Here is a 22,860-nt window from a genome sequence, read left to right on the forward strand (position 1 = left end):
TTCCAAGAGATGTCTTTGGTGCATCCCATCTATGTCACCACGCTGGACACAGAACCATTACTCATTGGCCAAGATCTCCTTAACCGATTAGCCCCACTGATCGATTGCCGTCGCGGGTACCTTTGGGCCCAAGTACGCAACCCGACTCGAATCGGTCCAGACATGGACCCTCCCTCTTCTGACAGCATGAACGCTGCCATCGAGTCCAGAAGTTCTAATCCCATGTGTACGCCTTCCAAAGAATCTGGCTCAAACACCCCTCTTGTCATGCTCCCTGACGGCCAGCAGTCGCGGCAGTCTAGGAGCTATCAGTCTCTGAGAGAGCATCCATCATTCCTATGCGCACTGGCGAACGATGGATCTCCACTATACAATCCCCACATCGTGGGGGGGGTACACCTGAATGGGACCTTGGTCCCAGAGACACTCTTGGCTCTGTGGTCAGAGAAATCTGCCATTGATGCCGATCTTCTAAAGGATCTGTGCCAACACAACGCACTCCTTGTCCAAGTGCAGCACAGCCATCGCCTGCTTGCTGCAGGGTCGCCGCAGACACTAATCACCCGGTGCGGCTTATACACCCAGAGGTTCTACGTGCGCCTAGACCCCTGGGATGTATACCGCAACCACATCCGCAAGCCCCCCCAGCTGACTGAGGGAAGGCTAAGCGGAATCCAGACCACCGACACCATCGAGCATGCGAAACAGGCAACGGTTCACATGCTTGAACAGTTGGACAAATTCATGGTCACTGAGAAAGACCTCAGCGACGGTAAGCGACCCAAGCGGTTCCTCGGTGCACTGCTCTCCGCAGCAGCAGGCATCGGCTCGCTGTTCTCGATTGGCCTCTCCGCAGCCAACTCGGTCAGCCTGAAGGCCCTTCAGAGACATGTCGGGGAACTCGAAGAAGAAATGCCGGAAATCCAACAGAGACTCCTAATACAGAGTGAACAGTTACAAGGCTTGACCAAAACGGTTCAGGGAACCATACTCACTGTAAACTTGCATTCTGCTTTAATCAATAACACCTTGCATGCCTTAACAACCTTGTCAAGTATCGTCAGTGAGGACATAACGTATGTGCGAATAGTCAGGGATCTTATGCAAGATCTCCTTAGAGAAGTCAGTTCCTCCGTGAGTAGCCTCAGTACCGGGAAGATCCCCACGTACTTAGTTCCACTAACACTGGTTGAACAGATTCTCAAGACCACTACCACCACTGTTGTACAACCTTCACAGGTACATCTGGCATATAGTCTCGGCAGTGCTATTCCGATCTCTGTGAACCCACAGAACCTAGAGTTAGGATTTATCCTAAACCTACCAATCATTGAAAAGCAGAATGTGTACCGTTTAAAAACCGTATTGAATGTGGGATTCTGGGAGGGTAACACACACGTACACCTCCGAACGCCACCCACACTCGCCTACCACGACGACAACCCCTCACTCTACCTGGTCCCCAATCTCAGCATGTGCACAAACACCAAAGACATTCACTGGATCTGTCCCAGCAACCCTTTCATTAGAGATGTCACCAACTATCTATGTGGGCTGAGGGCAGACGCCCCGGAGCAGAAATGTCAAGGTAGTTTGTCCATCAAAGATGAAGGAACCGAGACCAGAGTAGAGAGAGCAGGTAGTCGATGGCTCGTCAACACACCTCATTCTGAAGCGACCATGTCCTACGACCGCCATGATATAGCCACCAAGCTCACCCTGCCCAATCAAACAATATTCCTCAATGTCCCACCAGGGGCTACAGTACACATTGACGACATAATCCTCCATCATCTCGATGCCGACCGACACGAGGTGGAGATTGAGATGATGGATGCATTCGTCGGGCACAATTTCACAATTGATGCCACCCTCCAAAGCCAGCTTCTGGCTGAGGGAACCAAATTGATTAAATTCAATTTAAAGCCCACAGGGCTCTCAGCCACTTTCCCTAGGCGGGCAGGTGGACACCCATACCAAGACCATCCCATCAGCATGGCAGCGCTCGGAATGTTGCTCAGTGGCTGGATCATCACGGCCGTAGTGGCGTACGCGATGTACAAGTACATCCAGAAACTACAGGCCCGACTGGATTCCCTGACCCTGGTCTCGCCACGTTTTGTGGGCCCATCCACAAACACACAATAGGCCAGCCCTCACCCAACCAAGAGGTGAAGGCACGGCCTACTAACCCTTTTCCTAACCACCCGTTCCCTTCCTATTTCTCACTCTCCTGTCCCTTTCCTACCTCTTTCATGTTCACTGGTGACGACCCTTAAGAAATGAAATGTATGTGTGCTTAGATAGTTAGAATAGAAATAGTAAGTCTGCCCAGACTAGCCTTAGCCTGCCCAGACTAGCCCAGCCTGCTCAGGAAATAACCTCACATGTGAACTGGTGGACAGAGAAGGACAGTATGTTTCACAGGACATGGGGACGTTCACAGATTCTATGGATTGTTCGGCCCAGGTTTGCTCCAAAGACTGTGACCTGCATCCCACTCTTCGGAACAAAGGGGGGATGTTGGAGCCAAAATCCTTTGTTCACTCACCCTCATGAGGAAGGGGGGGGGGGCGAGGAGGGGGGTGAGCCACGTTTCTTTGAGAACAAAGAAACCATGTGCTCAACCCTGGAAAATTCGCCATTGATCACATGACCCCCCCCTGGGGGGCCCCCGGGTCCCCCCTCCTCTAGCTGCGGCACTGCAGCTCGACGGCAGGGGGACCCAAAATCCCGTCATCACCGGGTCACCGGCCCGGTGACGCGCAAGCCAACCCCGCGTGGATTGGCTGAACCACGGCCAACGCCGCGGGGAGCCCGGAAGACATCATAACGGTATAAATTCAGGCCCGGGAAGAGATCCAGCCTCTTCCAAAACGAAATCGCGTCAACCCAGACGCACCTTTTCGTAAGGAGACAAAGCGCCTCGTGTTAACGCACCTGGACCGGGCCTGAATTTTCTTCACCTCGCTGGACGAGCTCAAGAAAAGCGGGAATTCCCTTTATTTTTGGTTTCCCCTTTTTTTTTTCTTCCTTTTTTTTGTTTGCATCCTCCGGACCCCGAGCGCGCGCTGCAACCGCACGCTCGTCTGCAGACCGACCTGAGCATCGCTTCTTCACTCCCCCCCTCATCGCAAGAAGCTGCTGATCGCCCCTCGGATCACACTACGGGTTTCCCCTCCGTAGTCCACGTCAGGTCTCTATTTTCTGGGACGCCAGAGAACCGCCCGCGGCCACAAATCGACGGATTTCACCTGGCCACGGAAGCACGTTTCCCCCTCGTCCAACCAAGTAAGGCTTAGAGTCTGGGCAGGAATTAGAATAACGTGATATTATTATTGCTGTGTGTTTATTGTTGGTACTTGTAACTTTGGGACGCCGATCCCTGTTTCTGAGTACTTTTGTGTCTACGCGTGGACGGCCATCCACGCGAATCATCGCACGCACGCGCGAGCCTCCTCATCCTCAGCTCACGCTTCTGCTCCCAGAGTCCATATCTGCCTGAACAGCCGTTTTTGGACTCTGTACGTGTAAGCTGAGGCGGTCGCGTCAGCGTACACAGTCAGACACCCCCTCCTCTCTCCTCTCTCTCTCTCCTCTTCTCCTCTGTTTCCCTGTTCACTAACCAGCGCACGGTACGGCCGCCGCTGCCTCCAAGCGCCTCCTTTCAGTGCGTCCCTGGGACCGTGTGTAGTTCACTGCGGCTCGGATTTCTCGGCCACAAGGAATCCGGCGCGCTCCCGACGGCTACGGCCCGTGCGGAGCTCAGTGACGTCACGCTATCCCAGGCAGAGCACGCCGAGCGCCTCTGGTGACCGGGTGGGTAATCACATCGATTTCCTCGCCGGGTCGCCGAGCCGTTTGGCGCCCTCTGGTAGTCGCGTGGGTAATTGCAACCGCTCGTACCGCCATCTGGTGGTTGCATTAAGTCATCACAACTGCCCCGCGCGCCGACGCGCACCTAGTGGCCAGATCGGGTGATTACACCGGACCGCCGACGTCTACCTCCCTCTGGTGGACGTTCGTGGTCATTACCCTCTCACCAAGTCACGCCCCTTTCGCTCCACAAACCCGCACACACACACACACACATCGCTCCCCACACTCGAACACACACACACCCACTCACACACATCGCTCCCCCACACTCGAACACACACACACACACACACACACACTCCCACACACACACACACACTTTATTAGCTGGCTTTGTTTTGTATTGTGTTGTTTTATGAGATCTTGCTTGATGTTTATTGATTAGATGTGATTCATAGATTGATGATTTAGGAATAGACGTTTGTTAATAAACACTTAATAGTTGAATTGAACGATTCTTGGTGGTTTTTGTGTGCTTTTCAGCGACAACTGCTGGTTGTAACAGTCAGTGCTCGGATTTACAGCCTTCCTTTCCTGCTTCAGTTAAATTGCGATTATCATTTCAATCAGAAATAATAATTTAAACATTTTAATTGAACTTTCTTTTTTTAAGACTGATGTTTCGTTTAAGACCCTAACTTCAGCTGGTGCCCCGACTTTGATTAAGTAACGGTAATATTCAATTGATTAATAGTTTGAATGGTTTAAATCAATTTCAATGATTTTAACGCTTTGGGTAATTTAACACACCTAGGAGGCGTTGGCGAATGAATGCAGGTTTTCCACGGGAATAACCCGCATTGCTTTTAAATAATTTTAAGTGTTCCATCGCATTTTCTGTGGTTAATTACCCGCACTATTATTGATTGATCTGTTACCCAGTTAACCTAATCACAACTTGAATTGTCTCTAAGCTATTGTTCATTTATTTTTGTTGCAGATAGATAATTTGTATGCTTTATTAATTAATAAATTAGTCAATTTATTCAATTAATACTCAAGAGTGCTTTTAATCATTTTTAAGTGGTTTTCGTGCATCTCAGCATCCAATTATCCAGTATTATTAATTCATAAAGCGCAAGTTTATCCAATTAATAATCCTAACTGCATTTAATTCAATTTCAATGGTTTAGCTCATTCAAATAACTCATTGTATTTAATTAGTAAACCCCGACTTTACTTAATTAATTCCAACTCCTCCTTGATTACTCCCGATTGTTATTAGATAAATAACCAAACTTGTTTGATTAACAATCCATTCTAAATTACTTGCAGATCACCTTCGGTGGTCCACTCCACCGAAGTAATTCAGCCTCCCCTCAGTTATTGACTTACAAATCGCAGGTTTGTTTCATTGATAACTTGAATCATAGGTTGCTCTCCGTAATTTAATCATCACTCGTAATCAAGTACCGTTGTTCATTGATAGGTCAATAGCCATTTGTGACGCCTTCGCAGCTTGAGCTTTTCCCCGGTTACTCCAGCGAGTCGCCTCCTGTGGGTCCACAGGCGCTTCGGTAGGTCACGCCACTGACCCGCAGTTGTCAACAAAGGAGTGACCCGTCACGCCTGTTGACCGGTCGTGCCACTGGTGGACCGCCTTCGCGATTGGACCCCGCGGAGGTTCCTCCCGTCAGGCGACCCTTTTTAGCTCAAAGCTGTTGGCCGATAACTGACTATTTACTCCAATCAACCTTTATAGCTTTGCATAACTTACACTTGGTACATTACCTTAGTAATCTATTACTCCAGTAATCCATTACTTTGGTGGCCTACCGCTAGTGATCAGTAATTGTCAACCCGTAAATAACAATTTACTTCTGTTTGGCGATTCGTTTATATGTAAATTACCTCTGACAGGGTAGAACCTTCCGGTAGCCTACCACTAGGGTAATTTGCATATTCTGATCACACGCTGACCCCAACAATCTTCAGGGGAGAAAAGAAGCTCAGACATGGTGTCCCCTGCAAATTCATTTAGCTCTTATGGGTGAACTGCAAGAAAAAAGAAAAAAGAGATGTTGGATGGACCCACTCCTCATTTGTTCACTTCATCCTTTGATGAAGAAGCACAGTTGCACATCATTGCATTTGCATTTGACAGAAGCATAACTAATAACACTTACTGACATCTAAATCCCCAGAAATCATCATTTATAACTTTATTTAAAATGTATACAGAAAACACAGGCAAAATTTTAAATATCATATTTGAGCCATACTTTGCTTCTTGGTGCCCATACCAGCATTACACTTGAGATTACCACGGTAACAAGTATCTTTTGTAATGTTTACCATCTCACTTTGTACTGTCAACCTGCTAGTATTTGGTCATTTGTATTATGTACTATGGGTACTATGAAAAGGATCTGTATACTTATTGGTCCAGGCATTTAACATAAATCGGAATATTATGTTTTCGTATACTGGATTATTATTAGGATCAGTTAGAATTTTTGGTAGTGAGATGATAAATCTGTCGACTTTATTTTGCATATTATATTATCAGGATTGTGCCAACACACAGTCCAACCTTACACAATTTGAAGTTGTTATCTTTGCAGGTGAGGGTCTTGACCTGAGGAAGTTTTTACTGGTGCCTTGGAGATTAAAAGCAAACGGATCATATTAAAAGAAATTATGAAACTGGAGTTAAGGAAAGAAACGACCTAAAGATGAAAGTGGCTGACCAGATATGCACTGCCATCGCTGGAGCCACAACTGTCTTGGAAAAAAAAAAACTGCTTAAGGCTGGTTGGAAGCTCCTCGAGGCAGGATAAGGCACATTTCATTACAATGTTTCTACCCTGACACCTCTGCTGCTGCTGAGGAACTGATATATCAGTCAGAATCAGCGGTGAGCAAAACTGGCTTCTCTATATCAAACATTCACAGCTCTCAGCCTCAGCCCAAAGTAACGGCAAAGCCATACCTAATGTGGGGCTGTGCAAAGCACATCCAAGTGAATGCTGTTTAAGAAAGATGAAAAGGAGTAGAAGCAGCGGCGTGTTGACAACATCAGCCCCAGAGGAGAAGGCTCCAGGTGGGGTTGACGGAGCGTGGAGCTCCTCCAAATGTACCTCCTCCAGGAGACATAACATGGCCGGGTGAACTCCCCTATACACAGCCCTCATTCTGTCGGTGTCACGTCCCATTTGTAATGCTCACGGTAGGCGATACACACAACACGTGGAATTGCTATTTTCTTTCCTCCAACTTTAACTCTTTGTACTGTGTGTACTTGGTACTGTGTGTGTGTGTGTGTGTGTGTCCACGCTCATGGTAATCTTTACATGTGTGCACACGCTAGAAGAATTTACATCCATTCAGTGCAATCTCTTGACATTCGCGCTGCAGTGATATTACAGGTTTTTATTCACCGTCACACTCATCATTAGGATTCCATAAAGCATTATTACTGTGTGTCACTACCCATCTCTGCCACTATTACTCACCTCAGTTATTTCTCGGCTTTGTAATGCCTCGCCCTCCTTCGATTCTCTTTCCGCTTTTACCCGTCAGCCCACCCTTGCGCCCACCCCTCCGCCATCGGCCTCACATTTTTAAAACTTCTCCTAATTAAAACAGAAAGTCATTCCAAGCAGATGGCATGAGCTGGCCTGGGTAATTATTGCCAAGTGAACCGTGGCCCCTGTAGACCTTGACTGAAATGAGTAGCGAGCTCAGATGGGTCGGTTAAGAAGAAGCTCAGGTCTCTCGGAGAGAAAACTGCACGTCGTGGGCACATTTGACCTGCGGGGGCAGCGCACTGGATCAGCAGGAGATTCTCAAAGACTTTGTCATGCGATCAAATAAAGTCTTAAGCACAGTGTGCACCAGCATACCGCAGCGCCTTCGGTTCTCAGCTCTGCCCTCATCTCTCTTTTTGTGCGTCTCTTGGGAGTCAGATTAATTAACACAATATTAATACCCATGCATGGATTTGGATATACAGGAGTGAAAGGTTTATTTGGAAACCTAAAATGTTCAGTTTGCCTCCCAATAAGAATTTTAATGTGCTTTGCTGAGGATTTGTGTGGAAGATTTTAGAGATCTAATGATTGTGTCACGGGAGGTGGGTTGACTTTGAAGCTTGAATTATGCCTGCGGATTTCTGAGTGCAACCCCGGCTCTCTGATGCTGCCAAACCCACATGACCGATCAATGTATTTTAATGTTATGCATGCAGTGTGAACGTGTGAGGTACTTTCTTTCATAATGTGAGCATGCGACTAATGAGTTAGGCACTTAAGGGAGGTGTTGGTTAAAAGGATGTCACAATCCCTGTTTGTTGTTAATCGCACGTCTTCACCTTTAACAAAGGCCCCCGCTCCCGCTCCCTAATGAGCACACAAGTGGCACTTGAGCGTCACACCACAAGAAAAACCCACGCGCCTTATGTGACAGAAGAAAAATAACCGATGCTAATACGTTGTGGTCGTAAGCAGACGCACTGGGTTTTCCACAAAGAGAGGGAGAGAAAAAGAGAGAGAGCGGATTGAAGAACAAAGAATGGGAGGGGGCGAAGTGACGGGAAGGGAGTGTTTTTCTGAGTCGCGTAATGGGGTCAGCTCATGGTGTTTTGCAAAAAAAAAAAGGCGGGGAAGTGTGTTAATTGGCAATTTTGAAGCTAATGAAACAAGGGTTGGGGATAAACAGATTATTAGGGCAACCTTAAAACAATATCTGTAGGAGATGAGTCACTATTGTCTAATAGTTGTGCTTTCTATAGGCTGGAATAACAGGACCACAGCATCGCTGCTATTCACATGTAGCTGCTATTTACATGACCTATATATTGTAAATCGGAGGTGGGGGGGGGGGGATCACTTCAATACAGTAACTTGCCTGAAATCATGATATGAAAAGACGGATGCCAAGTTATTCCCCAAATTATTGTATTATGACAGTTATTTTTCTATAAGCATTTCTAAATGTGAGGTGCTTGTGACTTTAGTGATCACGTTTCATCAACTGCATTAAAAAGAGCACACAATCTGCAGCATGTCTTTTTGTGCATTTTAAGTGCTTTATATAAGTATATGTATATAAGTAATGCACATACATCAACAAAATGAAAAGAACACACAGAGCCTGTTTCATTCACTGTTCGAATTTATGCAAAAGGGTTGCCTACTTAATTACACAATTCTACATTTGCATAATTGAACTTAACATTTCAAAGAACAATTTTCGTAATGTAAGTAATCAGCTTGGTAAGTATCATGGTGACATTTAGTAGTTAAAAGGTTTAGCCTATTTTGCCCACTGTCTTTAGTCTTCAGCTTTCCCATGATATTCTATTGAGTGTCCTGTGGGGTTTTCTACCTTGACTCGAGATAAGAACATGTCCTGGGCATACAGTAAGGACATTCAAAAGTACATTTTATGGTAAGAAATATTCCACAAAGTCTGTGTTGAGAAAAGCACTGTAAGGTACATGTGATTCATTCAAAAATAATGTACAGTTTTCTGCACGTAAATGTCAGAGATGTTTTTGATCTGAAGTTGAAGTGTGTTTGTGAACTACAAACTTAAATGTTAAGATAAAAGATGAGATACGCGTCATTGGAAAGTGCACTATCGACCCAGAAAATAATTCTGTGCCACAATCAATGAAACTAATGAAGGACAATAGCACTTGCGTTTGTGTGTTGTCTTGTAGTAATCATTTGATGAAAAATTAGAAAATGTCCGTGAATGGAAACAGGAATGCAGTGTTGAGCTCCGGAATGCAATCTGTCACAGCAAACTTTCTTCTTCTAGTGCAATTTCCATCCATCACTAACAATTTACTTCTCATGAATAGATTCAAGGTAACAGGTAATTCATAGCTGCATCTGTGCTTTTCTGATCTTATCTCTACTATTAGTTGAATTCCAACTAATTGTTTGGCATTATGTCTTTATCCTCTTTACTCAATTCAGGGTTGGACAAGTATTCAGAGCTGGAGTTGATCCAAGAGGCCGCCACACACACTCACTCACTCATATGGGCAATTTTACAGTCTTATATTAACCTCAAATACATGTTTTGGAGAAAACCAGAGTATAGGGTGAATGTGCAAACTCAAACCTAGACTCAATCTTGGGATTTACTTGATTATCTGCTAAAATTTCCACATAGACATAAGAAAATCGACTTTATGGGGACATTCCTGATCTTTGATGCCCCTACCACCAAGGTGGATAATCATTGTAGAATGAGCACAGCAAAGAAATATCATTTGCCACCATTTGCTCTCATATTTTTCAGCCCCTCAGCTAAGCTTAAGCTCCCTGCACATCTCTAAACACTAAATCTAATTTGAAGTATCAGAGCCAAGATGGGGCCACCTTACGAACAGCTGTGGTTGTGTAACAACAGCAGAGAACTCAGCGGAGGGCTTTTAGCAGGTGATTTATTAGACGCTACTGTGGGACCTGCCGGAGTAACAGGCTGAGGAAATTGAATCGTCTGACCTATGCTTGTGTCTGGCTCCCTGGCAGCCGGCAGGAGATGCTACAGGTGGAGAATACATGGTATTTTGTGTCCAAGTGTCTGTTTTCATGTGTTATCTGAAGGTTTAAACACAGACACCCACTTTTCAGAGTCGACTGTGATAAGCTCTGGGCTGTTGGTGAAACTTTTCTCCGTGCTGCCTCAAAATGGCCCGTCTCTGACATGTTTCTTTGATTTTCAATTCTCTGCACGCCTGACATGTTTATCAGCCCGTGGCCTTGCTGGCTTGTAGCTTTCTGCATTAAACAGGTTAGGAAGGTAAAAGGTTTAACCTCCCTGAGCTGGCGGTGTTCAGCATCCATTTCACCGCTCTGTGATGGAAAAACCTGAAGGAGAGATTGGATCGCTGTCATTTTTTATTTTTTTCTGAAGAGCAGATGAAGGGAGAAGAGATGGGCGGAGAGGGCGAGACAGCACAATGAATTAGAGTAGAGAAAATTGGGAAAGTAGAGATAATTAGTGAAGGATATCAGGACGGAGAGCGTTGTAGAGGGCCGCAAAGGAATAATGTGAGAAATGATGGAAGTGATCTCTTGCGATGAGAGGGATGATTGCTCCAATTCAGATAAGCGGTGCGGCGCCCGTTCAAAATGTGGCCGTTTGGAACGAGCGGAGTTCTGCTTGCAGGTGTTTCAAGAACCGCTCATCCAAAGGTTATGAGCACTGCTACTCCAGATGACTGCACACTAGGCTTTCTTTCTCGGATCCCCAGCGTGAAGTCGAATAAAAAGTTGTCAAAGAAGATCCCCACAGATGTATATTTCTACCTTTACAGTTTCACTCTTCAATCGTATGTGAGCAGTTTTAATGCGAGCGTATAAATTCCCGTCCTCAGCCTGTCTTTCCCGGTGTGCTTCTCTGTCTCCGAGCAGCCAGGAAAACCTGTGCCCCTGCTGAGTTTGCCTGTTTGAACGGACAGTGCGTGCCGGGACGCTGGCGATGCGACGGGGAACCGGAGTGCCCGGACGGCTCTGACGAAGCGGAGGAGACCTGCAGTAAGTGTGAAACCATTCAGCCGCTTACATCAAGGACGTCGTAGTGGCACACTTCAGGTCTGGTTCAACTTTCACAGTTGCGGCCATGACGTCTATAGCAAAGCAGCCAGACTCGATAGGCAACACAAGTGGCGAGAAAACAAGTTCTTCACAACTTGGCCATGAGATGGATCCTGTATGCTTAGATAGAAAAAAAAGTAAAAAGAAAAATCAAAAAGTATTACGCTGTCACTCACAAAGAAATTGATGAAAAGCACATTACCCAGTGTCAAACTGACATCAGTCATCTCTCAGTGGCCTGAGCTGCAAAAACATTGCACGGTAATCTCCAAATGGCGACAACTCCAAACATTTATCCTGATTTAAGCTTGAAGAAGTGCCACTACATTCTGTTTGTATTGATAAAGGCCTGGTTCTTTCTTAATACTTTCTGCAGCCTTCAGCCTGCATGAGTTTGGGGACCCTTCTTGAAGGAGCTTGCATTTTCTCTTGTGTGTGTGTGTGTGTGTGTGTGTGTGTGTGTGTGTGTGTGTGTGTGTGTGTGTGTGTGTGTGTGTGTGTGTGTGTGTGTGTGTGTGTCTCTCCGGGGTCACCACTGCTGGGATCAGCTCCAGAACCTTGTCCCCCTGAGTTGGCATTTGGCTTATAAACAAAGATGGATAAGCATTAAAACATTGTTAAGTAATGAGCAATGCATGAAAATACCATGCGCAACCTGCCACAATTCTATACTAGCTTTTAAAATCATGATTTCTGGAGGTCTTGGATTATTTTCGGACCGATTTTGTTTGCAGTTGTGAGTCATATCATGGCTTTTCGGTTATGCCACTGCGATAGTTGTGGTAAAACCTACACAAAAGAATACCAGGTCATGCAAAACTGGAATTCCCCCTCTCTTTATGTCTTCTAAGCACAACTTTTTTTTTTTTTTTTTTTAATCCTCTTTATTTATCTCAACTGGAGCATCTGACAACAACCTGCTGTCACGGTTGGTCAGTTTGTTTGTAGTAAAAGGAGAAAAGTGGCTGTGGCCGCTTAATTACATCGCCGTTTCATTTGCTGCAACTGGATTTTCTGTCACGCCTTCATCTCAGTCCTTTTAGACAAGATTTAATTTGGCTCTCCTAGAGCCCCATTCAGATTGCTAATTTCCCTTGTTATCTGGGCTGCGGTGGCAGTTCAGCCGTCTCGCCTGCCTCCACTCACCCACGCACTTCAATACTCAATGCTGTCTGATGGAGAGGAGAGGAGAGAGAGAGAAGAGAGAGAGAGAGAGAGAGAGAGAGAGAGAGAGAGAGAGAGAGAGAGAGAGAGAGAGACTCAATTATCTCTCTGCCAAGCTGTTAGAGCCGAGGATCGCTGGCTGGCTCACTTTTCGCCGATGCCAGGCTCGCACTCCCACACACTGGTCCTGATAGGGTTGAGGTGAGTTGACTCCACAACCAGGAAGCCACTCCAGCGTGGGAGGATTGGATCCGGCATTAATTGTTTTCTTCCTTTAAATGCTCATTTTCTTTTCTTCAATGGCTGCTCAGGTCTCTCTTGGGGTTAGAGATAACAGACATAGCTCAAGGCATTCCACTAATAAACAACAATATCTCAGGGAACACACACACACACACACACACACACAAATCCAATATTGTACTCCACAGTGTCGTGTGGCACAATATAACAAGACTAAACTCCAAAGAGGCAGTGTGGTTGTACAGTATCATGTCAGCTGTGACATCATAGTGTCTTAGAAAGGTCTCGGATTGACACCAATTACAAGTTATTGGCTAATCTGGACTGATATCTGGGTGTAGACATTGGTCAAGTGAGAAACTATATTCAGTAATTCAAGCGCCACAAGAAAGATCTGAAGAGTTAGTGTAATGTTGAATGTAAGGCAAGTTGAATATGGTTGGTGCTGATCCTGCCAATGATATCACGTTTTGAAAGTTTTACTTTGGTTTTAAATGTCCTTTGCACCCGTAAACTGTCCCTTAAAGTTATTGGGCATTAAAATACATCCAGCTGAGCGAGAAATTAGTCAAGAAAAAGCGGAATGAATGTTTGAGACGATACTCATTCCGGTTTTGTTACATTTTATTGGCTGTGGATGTACGGGCTGGTTCGATGAATAATGTAGCAGCCCAGCAAACCTTCTCATGTCACTTGCTGAAAAGTTGAATGCGGGGGGGAGGGGGATGGGTGCATAAAGGGACCTCTGAAGGATAACAAGTTTAGATTGGAAATCCAATTAAAGATAAATGAAGGACGGATTCATCTCTTGGCTGCAGAATAAAAGGATCGAGATCTGGGTTGAGAAGAAAGTCATTTATGTGAAAAATCCCTTATGTATTCACACGGCGTTGCAATGTAGAAAAAAAAACATTCAGAACACCAACAGTGGAATATTTGGTGTATTTATGTCTTTCTAAAAACAAAAATGAGTTCACGCTGACAGTTTGTCAGACATATGGCGGTTTTGGTTTCATCAGTTATTTCTTCAGACGCGGATCAATACTTTCCGCTGTGCGGCCGGCAAAAGGGAAATATCCTTTTCCCAGATAGTCGGGAGAAAGTGCAGCACAGGTACTTTTCACCCTGCGGGCAGTTGGCCTCCTGATTATATGTTCAGATGATGGAGGCTGCATCCTGAGCAGAAGGACCGCTAATGATATCCACTTCATCACAGCCGTCTTTCTGTTTGAGTGAATGCAGCTGTGCCGTAATCACGGCGAAGACACGAGACGCAAGGAAGCCTCAGGAATGGACATTGTATGGATATGTACACCGCATTTAAAAGTGTGCCAGTCAGCCAGCTCTTGAGTGGCACTGTTATCTTCTCTCCTTCTGCTCTCGTTTCATTGGTAAATGACCTGTCTGTGCTAATCACCTGAGTCAGATTACAAAGCCACTGTGGGAGCTGCGCATCTGTCGGCGTAAAACCTCATTGTGTATAAGAATGTCTGATCAGAGTGAAGAGGCAACTTATCTGAGACGCTGGTTTCACTCTCGTTTTGGGAACCTTTCTGTGTGGAGTTTGCATGTTCCCACTGTGGGTTAATTCCCTCTCTCTGTGTCTGCCCTGTGATGGATTGCTGACGAGCCCAGGGTGTATCCTGCACTCCATCGTCAGCGAGGATGAGCTGCCGCCCCTCCCTGCCACCCTAACTTGTATAACAACTAGAAGATCGATGCCACCTTATCGATGACATGTTACTCGACTGGAGCGGGGCTCGTTCTGCTGTTTCAACAGTGAAACCCGACGCTGAATTTCAAAGAGGCTGCATCCAATCTTTAATGTGACAGAGATTTCAAGTTTACGATTATGTAAATGGGGGAGACCGGTGACAGCATTATTGTTTTACACAGGCTGATTACATACATTGCAGCATAACACATATTAATGCGTTATGCTCCGCATGCCTGATAAGCCTCAACTTGTATTTTACTCACGGCCTCTCCATGATTCATCTGCACTTTATGTCTATTTAAGTTTCACATGCACACAAAACATACATGCACACACACAGAGCAGACATTTTGGACCCGGTGCTGCAGACATCTGCGCCACAATCATTCTGGCTCACTGACTGGATTCCCAATTACACGCTGGAGTAGCGTTACATTGCTGTATTAAGAATTCAAGCTCCGGCCGCACGGAGTGAGTTACTCGTGAGCTCTGAAAAATGGATGACTCTTTGGAGTAGCATGTGAGGTGCCCAGACCTCATAGTTTTTCTATCCAAATAAGGTGTAATCAAGGAGGAACTGGGCCACCGCAGCCAGCTGTGCAGCAGCTTCTCGGCTCTCTCGCAAATGCATCGCCACTTCTATACAATCCAGACCTGCCCGTGTCACGGCGAAAGCTAAAACTGGAAGAGGGAAATTGCTCGGTCCTGAATGTTTCCGAAAGTGTAGCTGTCAGTTTTTTTCTTCCTGCTTTTAAAGTCGTTTCTTGGGGTTGACAAGCATTTAAAAAAAACTTCAGTGGTTGTTCTTCCTTACAGTGATTTTCATTTTGTGAGGACATAACCCTGGATTGGTGTATGTTCCAAAAAATATTCAGAGATGAAGCTATGCCTCCTCGATCCCCTCTGTTGTGTCTCTAATTTGGTTTTATGATGTTATGTAAGTCATTGTGGATTATAGATATTTCTCTGAGGGAGGGTTTGATGGAATTTCCTTTTATAAACTCCTCTCCAGATATTAAGCTTCAAAACCTGCTGAGCCTTTTTTCCGGGACAGTTTGTAATAAAGCCTTGCTTTCGTATTGACCCCATAATGGGGAAGGATTTTTCTTTTAAATATATCGAACTGCAATTATTAGACTGAGCACTTGAGTTTTAAGTGTTTGTTTCATCTTAGAGATGTGAATTGTCTTCCAAAGAACAATTTACAGGTACGTTAACTGCAGACAGATTATATCAGGACAACCAAGCAGAGAAAGAAATGCACAGAGTAATTATAATGGAAGCAATGCAAAAACAGGACATATTGAGACATATGTTATGAAGTTGACCTAAATCATGTGCACAACTCAACTTAAATGACCCTTTTGCTAAACCTGACCAACCTGTGACAGTTTAACTGTGACAGCCGGATATTGCTCGCAGTTTCTCAACATTGGCTTCTCAAACGAAGCATAGAACCCGACTCAGGCTTTTTTTTTTTTTTTTAAGGTTTTCTAAATGCTCGCACAACAGAGTTGCAGCAGGGTTGGATGGGAGGTCGCTGAATCAAACCTGTGGCCTAATTATTTTTACTGCAGGGGGTAATTAAAACTACTTCACCAGAGGATTGGATACTACACATTGAATAAACGTCTTTCAAGCAGGGTACTTGAAAGGGTTAATTTCAATTCAATTATTCATCAAAAAAAAGAAAACACTTTCAATAGACATGGAACATTTGGCAGTGCACCTGGGAAATGCTCCTTTTACTGTAGTTATTGTCATCGAAGCAATTCAAGTCTTTGGTTTTGCAACAAAGTAGAATTATGCGGCCACAAGCACTGACTTTGTTCCTGATGTTATATTTAAGCAACGCACAACTGCTATATGTTCAAAAAAAAAAAATTATTTATATATATATATATATGATTTAGTTGAGTGAACATACATAAATCTGTTCATAATATAATCTAAAATATTGTATCAAATACTGAGATGTGATAAAAATGGGGATGATTATGATTAATGAATTACATTTTTGTAAATTGAGTACACAAATTTTACAATGCAAGTCCATCGGAGTAGTTACCGTTGCATGATTAAGTCTAATCTCATCACATTAACACACAACTTGTCTCACACTAAGTGCCGGCCTCATGCTTTATTCATTTCAATTACATCATCACATGAATGTTCATTAAAGCATGAATTTATGATGAAGTTGTAAAGCTTTGTATTGTATTTAAGTATGATTAATCATTATTTCCACATTCTCGTCATTGGTCTTAGAACTTTAATAATAACATTAGTTTGTGTGTGTTTTGACCTCGCGATGTTGCTCCTTTGTGGAGACTATGTGAAAGCGCTAGTCGCACTGACAGAGACTTCACAGAGGATGAGAATGTCATTTCATCATTGACCTCCATGTCATTCACACACAGTAGGATATAATCTTCAGAAAATGCCATTGTAAAAGGAGATGCCGCCATTACAGCGAGGAACTGGTGTTCCTGCTCTGCTTTCTTCAACAGTCAAATTCTATATTTCTATCATGGATGAGTTGGTTCGAGCAGGTATTTATATTAGAAAGCACTGGTCTTATTGACAACTGCAAAATTCAATGGGCAGGTCTATTTTGACAAGCATGGAAAGTGAAAAAAAAAGAAATATTTCCTCTTTTAATGCGACATTTTAATCAGTTTTCCTCTTCTTGTCTATTTCTTGTGAAATGCATGAATAAGGTGTTCAGCCAGGGACTGTGATTGCTTTTTTATTAATGTTTTTCCCATTAACTTTTTGTTGCGGTAATTATTAACGGTTTTGATGGAAAACAGGCTCACCGTGGGTTGGCTCACACCATAGAGCCTTTCCTCTTACATCTTGTTTGAGCCACTTCAGCGTGAGCTTTTACTTTCCCCTCAGATTTGACCTTTTCATATATTTTTTTTATTTATTTATTTTTTTGTTTTTTTCAGTCCACCCACCAGTGTTAATGCACTGTTAGCTATTTGCGGAGTATCGTGGACTGAAAGATGTGAATTATTTTGACACATCATGGTTGTTTGTGAACGTGCAGGCCGTGTTGGTCGTGGAGTGCCTCTCTGAGTGCCCAGGCCTGTCATTACTGCTGAACAGCATAATTTTTGGGAGTCATGGGTCAGGGGTGGGTGGGACCTATTTTTGTATAAGGATGTGTTGAAATCGGTTTACCTTTGTTTCGCTTTGTGTTGCGTATAAAAGTCTTTTCATTTTGATATTGTGCAGTAGTGGTTCAAACCTGGTTCAGGGTCTTTCTCTATGGAGTTTGCTTGTTTCCACGCTCTCCAAAACACCTGTCACCTTTAGTCGGGATAGTCACCCGGGATGGGTTCGGGCTTCCGCCATTCTGATTTGGATGAAGCAGTTTAGAAGACGGATGTGTCGCGTGTGTGAAGTTTTACGTCTCATCTTTGAAACTTTGTTTGGTTTTCCTTTCGTTTGCCGAGCTCCTATGTGGGTTAGTTCAGTAACAATAAGAAAGAAAACAACCAACGGCAGAGCCCGACAGTGTTGGATTGATTTTTAATGATATTCACATTGTACAGCTTCTCTCTAAGTTACACAGAGTTCAAGTGAGGTAATGGGTAGATGTCTCGTACTTTTTAATAAGATAACTTGGATTTGTTGATTTCTACAAAAGCAAAGTCATTATATATTATTATATTATAACCTTATACCTTTCCAGTTCTGATGAAAAAATATCAAATATTATTCTGATAGATCTTATATTTTTAAAAAATGTATATATTCCCAGTAATAGTCTACTTTTTTTTTTTTTTTTTTAAATATCCACGCTATCAGTCTATCTCAGATCTCAGATCCTCTGGAAAGTTTGTCCTTTATGATTTGGACAATAATGATTACAAGTAGCATCACTATATGTTTTTATTTGTAGATTTAAGGGACAATTAAAAGTGAGAAATCAAATTATATCTCCATTAGGTCCTTCATAATTATTGAAGCCACTGGATGTTGGCCTGTGCACGACAGAAGTTGCTGAGATACTTGTTTGGGAGATGTGCAGCTCATAAAGTATATAACATTTTAGGAGCTGAGGGAAACACCAACTATAAGTCAGAAGTGCATGCTGTAGTGCATTACTTAAAATACAAAATGTCCCGTCTTGTAGCGTGTAAGCAATAACGTGTTCCCTCTGTAACAGATGTATAATTTAAAGAGGAGGACATGGCTATGTTAACCCGGTTTAATGAAGCCGAGAATATGAGAATGACTCATGTTTTGAAGCAATTGTGTCTTTTTTTAGCTCCCAGCCAAAGTGTCTGAGTTATTCCCTCCACCATGAGAACCTCAACACGATTGTAAACGACGTTGGAGAGCCCAACTTGCAGCGTGAACCCCGAAGGACTCTTACATAGACCAGCGGATGTAAAAGCGTTTTAGCTGCAGCAGTCGGAGAAATCCATTACGACTCAGAAAAAAAGTTGTTTTTGATCAATCAGAATATGATTATGAATAATGATTTGAGGTGTTTAATGGAAGCATGTGTTGGATCAGTTGTGTAGAGAAGGCAGGCCGTCACAGTAAGCTGTGCTCAATTTCAAATCCGCTGAAAGCTGGCATGACCTGGCTGTTGGATGAATCACCACTCTTCCATGTCTATTATTCATCATAAAAAAAAAGCCAAAATAGACAATGATTTATTCAACTAGGTGGCAAATGATCAATCCCATGGGATGTTGTGGTGTAATATTACATCTGTTACAAAGCCACAATTCATTACAGGAATCGGTTTAACAAACGTTTATCATCCACATACTCATTAGGGTTTACGCTGTCCTCAGACTACAAGCTCACTGACAGCTGAAGATTTAAATGGTTTCTGCATTTTGTCAGTGAAAGCTAAATTGGAAAATAAAAAACAGCAAAATCCAGGTGATCATCAAATGAAAACTAAAGCTCTTACATCATAGCTGTGATGAGTGCTGCCTCCAGTCTTGTAGCAGGTGATGAATTCTCCACTGATCTCCTGCCAGAGACGCCACTGTACTGACGAACCCGCATTTTTCACCCCGATGGTAAGCAACAGCATGGCAGTCAGTTTGTCTGTGAGTAATTGGCTTTTATTAAGTTGCATCCTTTTCAAGCAAAAACCCATTACCCATGTCTTTCTAAAGTCTGGGGTTTAAGTAATCAGTGGCTGTCAGAATGAGCAGTGAGTCGCACTATACGCTGTTGTAGTGAAGTCTGGTTTCTTTGTTTGAATCCGAGGGGAAGAGAGCTCACGCTTCATTAAGGAGTCATCAGTTAAAATAGCAGGACAGCTCGCCCCTTCGCTGGGCGGATTCAGATCGTGCTCTACACTGTGCTCAGGCTGCCTTTCCTCCTTCATCTCCTTCCACTTGCCAGGGGTGTCTTTGATTTTGCTTTAGGATAAGAATCAGAAAGGTCACGCTGCGGTTTTGTCTCTTCTTCCCTTCCCCGTTACAGCATCTCGCTCTCTGCGTCTCCCTCCTTATGGATTCCCTTTCGCTCTGAAGTTGCCCTCTGAATTTCCTTTTTCTCTGCTCCTCTTTCTCTGTCTCCGCCACCATTTACTTTTTCTTTTTTTGTCTGTCCGAGTCTTGTTTTCTGTCAGGTTATCCATGAGCGTGAAATGCATGGCGCTTCTTCCTTCAGGGACTCCACCTCCTCGTTTCTTTCATCCTTTCATGTTTCCAGACCCGCCAGACGTTACTCAACTTCAGTCGTTTTAGTTCAACACTTCTCCTCTGTCACTCATGTCGTCAAATTCCCATGAATAATGTCTACGCTACTTAACATTTTAATGTTTCATTTTGCTTGCTTTGGTGTTAAATTTCCACACCCGGACTTGTTTTCCCAATTGATAATCGCATTTTCCAAACCTCACGTAAGCTGCCAGGTGGAGTAAATTAACTGTGGCTATATATGACCATAATGGTATGCTATTCCCTTTTTGTGCTGTATTTCACCTGTTGTGAATGTTGACTGAAGGAGCATAAATTACGGAAGGCTTTTGTTCACTCACCCTGTAATTTCCAGCAAAATTAAATAAACTGAAAAGAGGTGCATGTGATATTATCATATATAACACTGTCATGGGGAGTTTTCTGATGTTCACTGCTGAAGAAACTGCCTTCACTGCAGTGGACTTTATTTATTTATTTTTTCCTGTGGGGTCAGGGCCTGGCTGCATCAGCCATTCTCACTCCTCGCTCTCTCCCCAGACACCGGCTGCCTCTCCCTCCTCTCACTGTCACCTCTCTATATTCCAGGGACTGTCACAAATGAAAGGCTGAACGTAAACCTTCAGTTCGAACTCAGATCTGTCAGCTGTGTCTTGTGTGAGAGGCTAGAGCAGTCCATCCTGTGGTATTAGTAAACCAGTGGTCTCTTATGAGTGTGCGTTGTTGTTTGATGGTAAATCCGGATCCTAAATTGCTGGATGCATGCATATCACACCGCTTTTCTCCGTCACCCTCGCATCAGGACACTGAAAGGAACGAAAGGAGATTTATGCGTGCGATATAAACGATACTGGCACTAGTTCAATAGAACATAAATTTATAGTGTAGGTGTTTAAATGATAATAAAAATAAACATAAAACACATTCAGACCCGAGAAGGATCACAAATAAATGTTTGCCTGTTTTCAAAGCTCTTTTTGAATTATAATGGAAGCTGTACCAAGTTTTTTTTTTATTTTTATGATGAATAACAAACAGAAACTCAGTTGAAACAACTAACAACAAGAAGTACGTGCAAATAATGAGGCTCCATATTCCAAATGTACAATGTCTGGAGAGATGGCTTGGCGGGCTTTCTCCCTGTCTTGTGTAATTATCTGCGGTGGAGTTCACACCTAACGTTGCAAGTGACTGCATCTGATATTGTGTTGTAACCTCATAATGGTTTTCATTATGAAGCCTGCTCTCATTCATCATAACACAAATGATCCTCTTACAGCATTGTTTATCAGTACATTGTTAGCGATCCTGTGAAAGACAACCTTGATATGGAGTGTTATGAGTTGCAGAAACTTTGTAATAAGTGTGGAATTGACAGGAAGCTCTTATTCTGGTGGGTAGAAGTTAGGATCACAGTCATTAAAAGTGATTAAAACCACCAAAATGTATAAAAACCTAAATGAAAACATACATTGGAAAACACAGTGGTAGAGACCATTGAGAGTGTGAGATATAGCTCCCAAATCTTTTTAATAATAAAAAAGCTAAATGATTTGTCATGTACTCTGACCTCTTGATTTCCTTTTTGATTTCAGACCTTTTGATTTCATTCCTGAAGGCAAAAGGCTGCACTGGAAGCAAAGACATATAATTAACTGCATGCTTCATATTAAACTCACTGTAATCTGGATCAAACCAACTCTGTGCCAACTCGACCAGATTGGCAGGAAAAGGAGGAGAAATCCAGCAAGCGCCAACTGTGCATTTGCTGTATTTCATGATCTTCCCGCACGTCTCTTTAGAGGCAGCCCAGACAGTTAAATCAATTGGCCAGAGTTGTGGAGTTTTGGATGAGCTTTAACTGCATCATGGGTGTGATAGAAATCGAGTCCAACGGTGGCGTGTAGATTCATTTTTTTTCATGTTGTTGTTGCTGCCTTTATGTGGCCATAAACCCACTGCAGTAATCCCCCGTATCTCTTTTATCTCTGCCCACAGGCAAACAGACATGCCCTCCAGAGAAATTTGACTGTGGGGGATCCACCAACAAGTGCGTCTCTTTGTCATGGAGATGTGATGGAGAGAAAGATTGTGAGAATGGGGCGGACGAGGAGGACTGCGCATCCGGTGAGTTTGTGGAAATCCTTATAGTGATGTTACTTTCAGTTAAAGCCATTTTAATGAGACGTGTGGAATAGAGGACAAAGAAGAACTGTGTTTTCTTTAGTTCCTCAGGTTTGATCCCTTCTGATCTCACCATACAGGTGTTTTAGACATTAAAGCACAGCAGGGAGCACTCTATTTAATTAGGCAGATTTGAGGTTTGGTTTGAATCTGCTGCACTCCACAATGAAGTTCCTTTTGATGCAAAAGGATTTTTGCTGCGAGACAGTTGACATTTGCAGCTTTCGTATGATGTCTGGAGTTTTGTCACCGTTCGATTTTGAACCTCGAGTCTTTAGTCTCCTCCTCAGACCCATCAAAAATGACATCACCTCCCAACCAGCCAATCAGACAACTCAGCAGTGCGGCTACCCCCACTCCCAGGCCCCTGCAGGGACTATCCTTGCCCTACTTCTGAGGAGCCGTGAAGAATCGGCTTCTTCTTCTTCGACTC

The 22,860-nt window shown here is 43.7% G+C and overlaps 1 protein-coding gene across 2 annotated transcripts in view; it reads left to right on the forward strand.

The window, feature by feature from the left end:
• LOC308112483 (low-density lipoprotein receptor-related protein 8-like) overlaps positions 1 to 22,860 on the forward strand; it is a 106,203-nt gene that overhangs the window by 38,664 nt on the left and 44,679 nt on the right. For both annotated transcript variants that reach the window (XM_080468036.1, XM_080468037.1), the window contains exons 3-4: positions 11,253 to 11,375; positions 22,242 to 22,370. In XM_080468036.1, coding sequence (XP_080324162.1) covers positions 11,253 to 11,375; positions 22,242 to 22,370 — 252 coding nt within the window. The remainder of the gene's footprint in view (positions 1 to 11,252; positions 11,376 to 22,241; positions 22,371 to 22,860) is intronic.

Source organism: Lipophrys pholis (assembly GCF_963383615.2).
Source record: "Lipophrys pholis genome assembly, chromosome: 1".
NCBI classification, from domain to species: Eukaryota; Metazoa; Chordata; class Actinopteri; order Blenniiformes; family Blenniidae; genus Lipophrys; species Lipophrys pholis.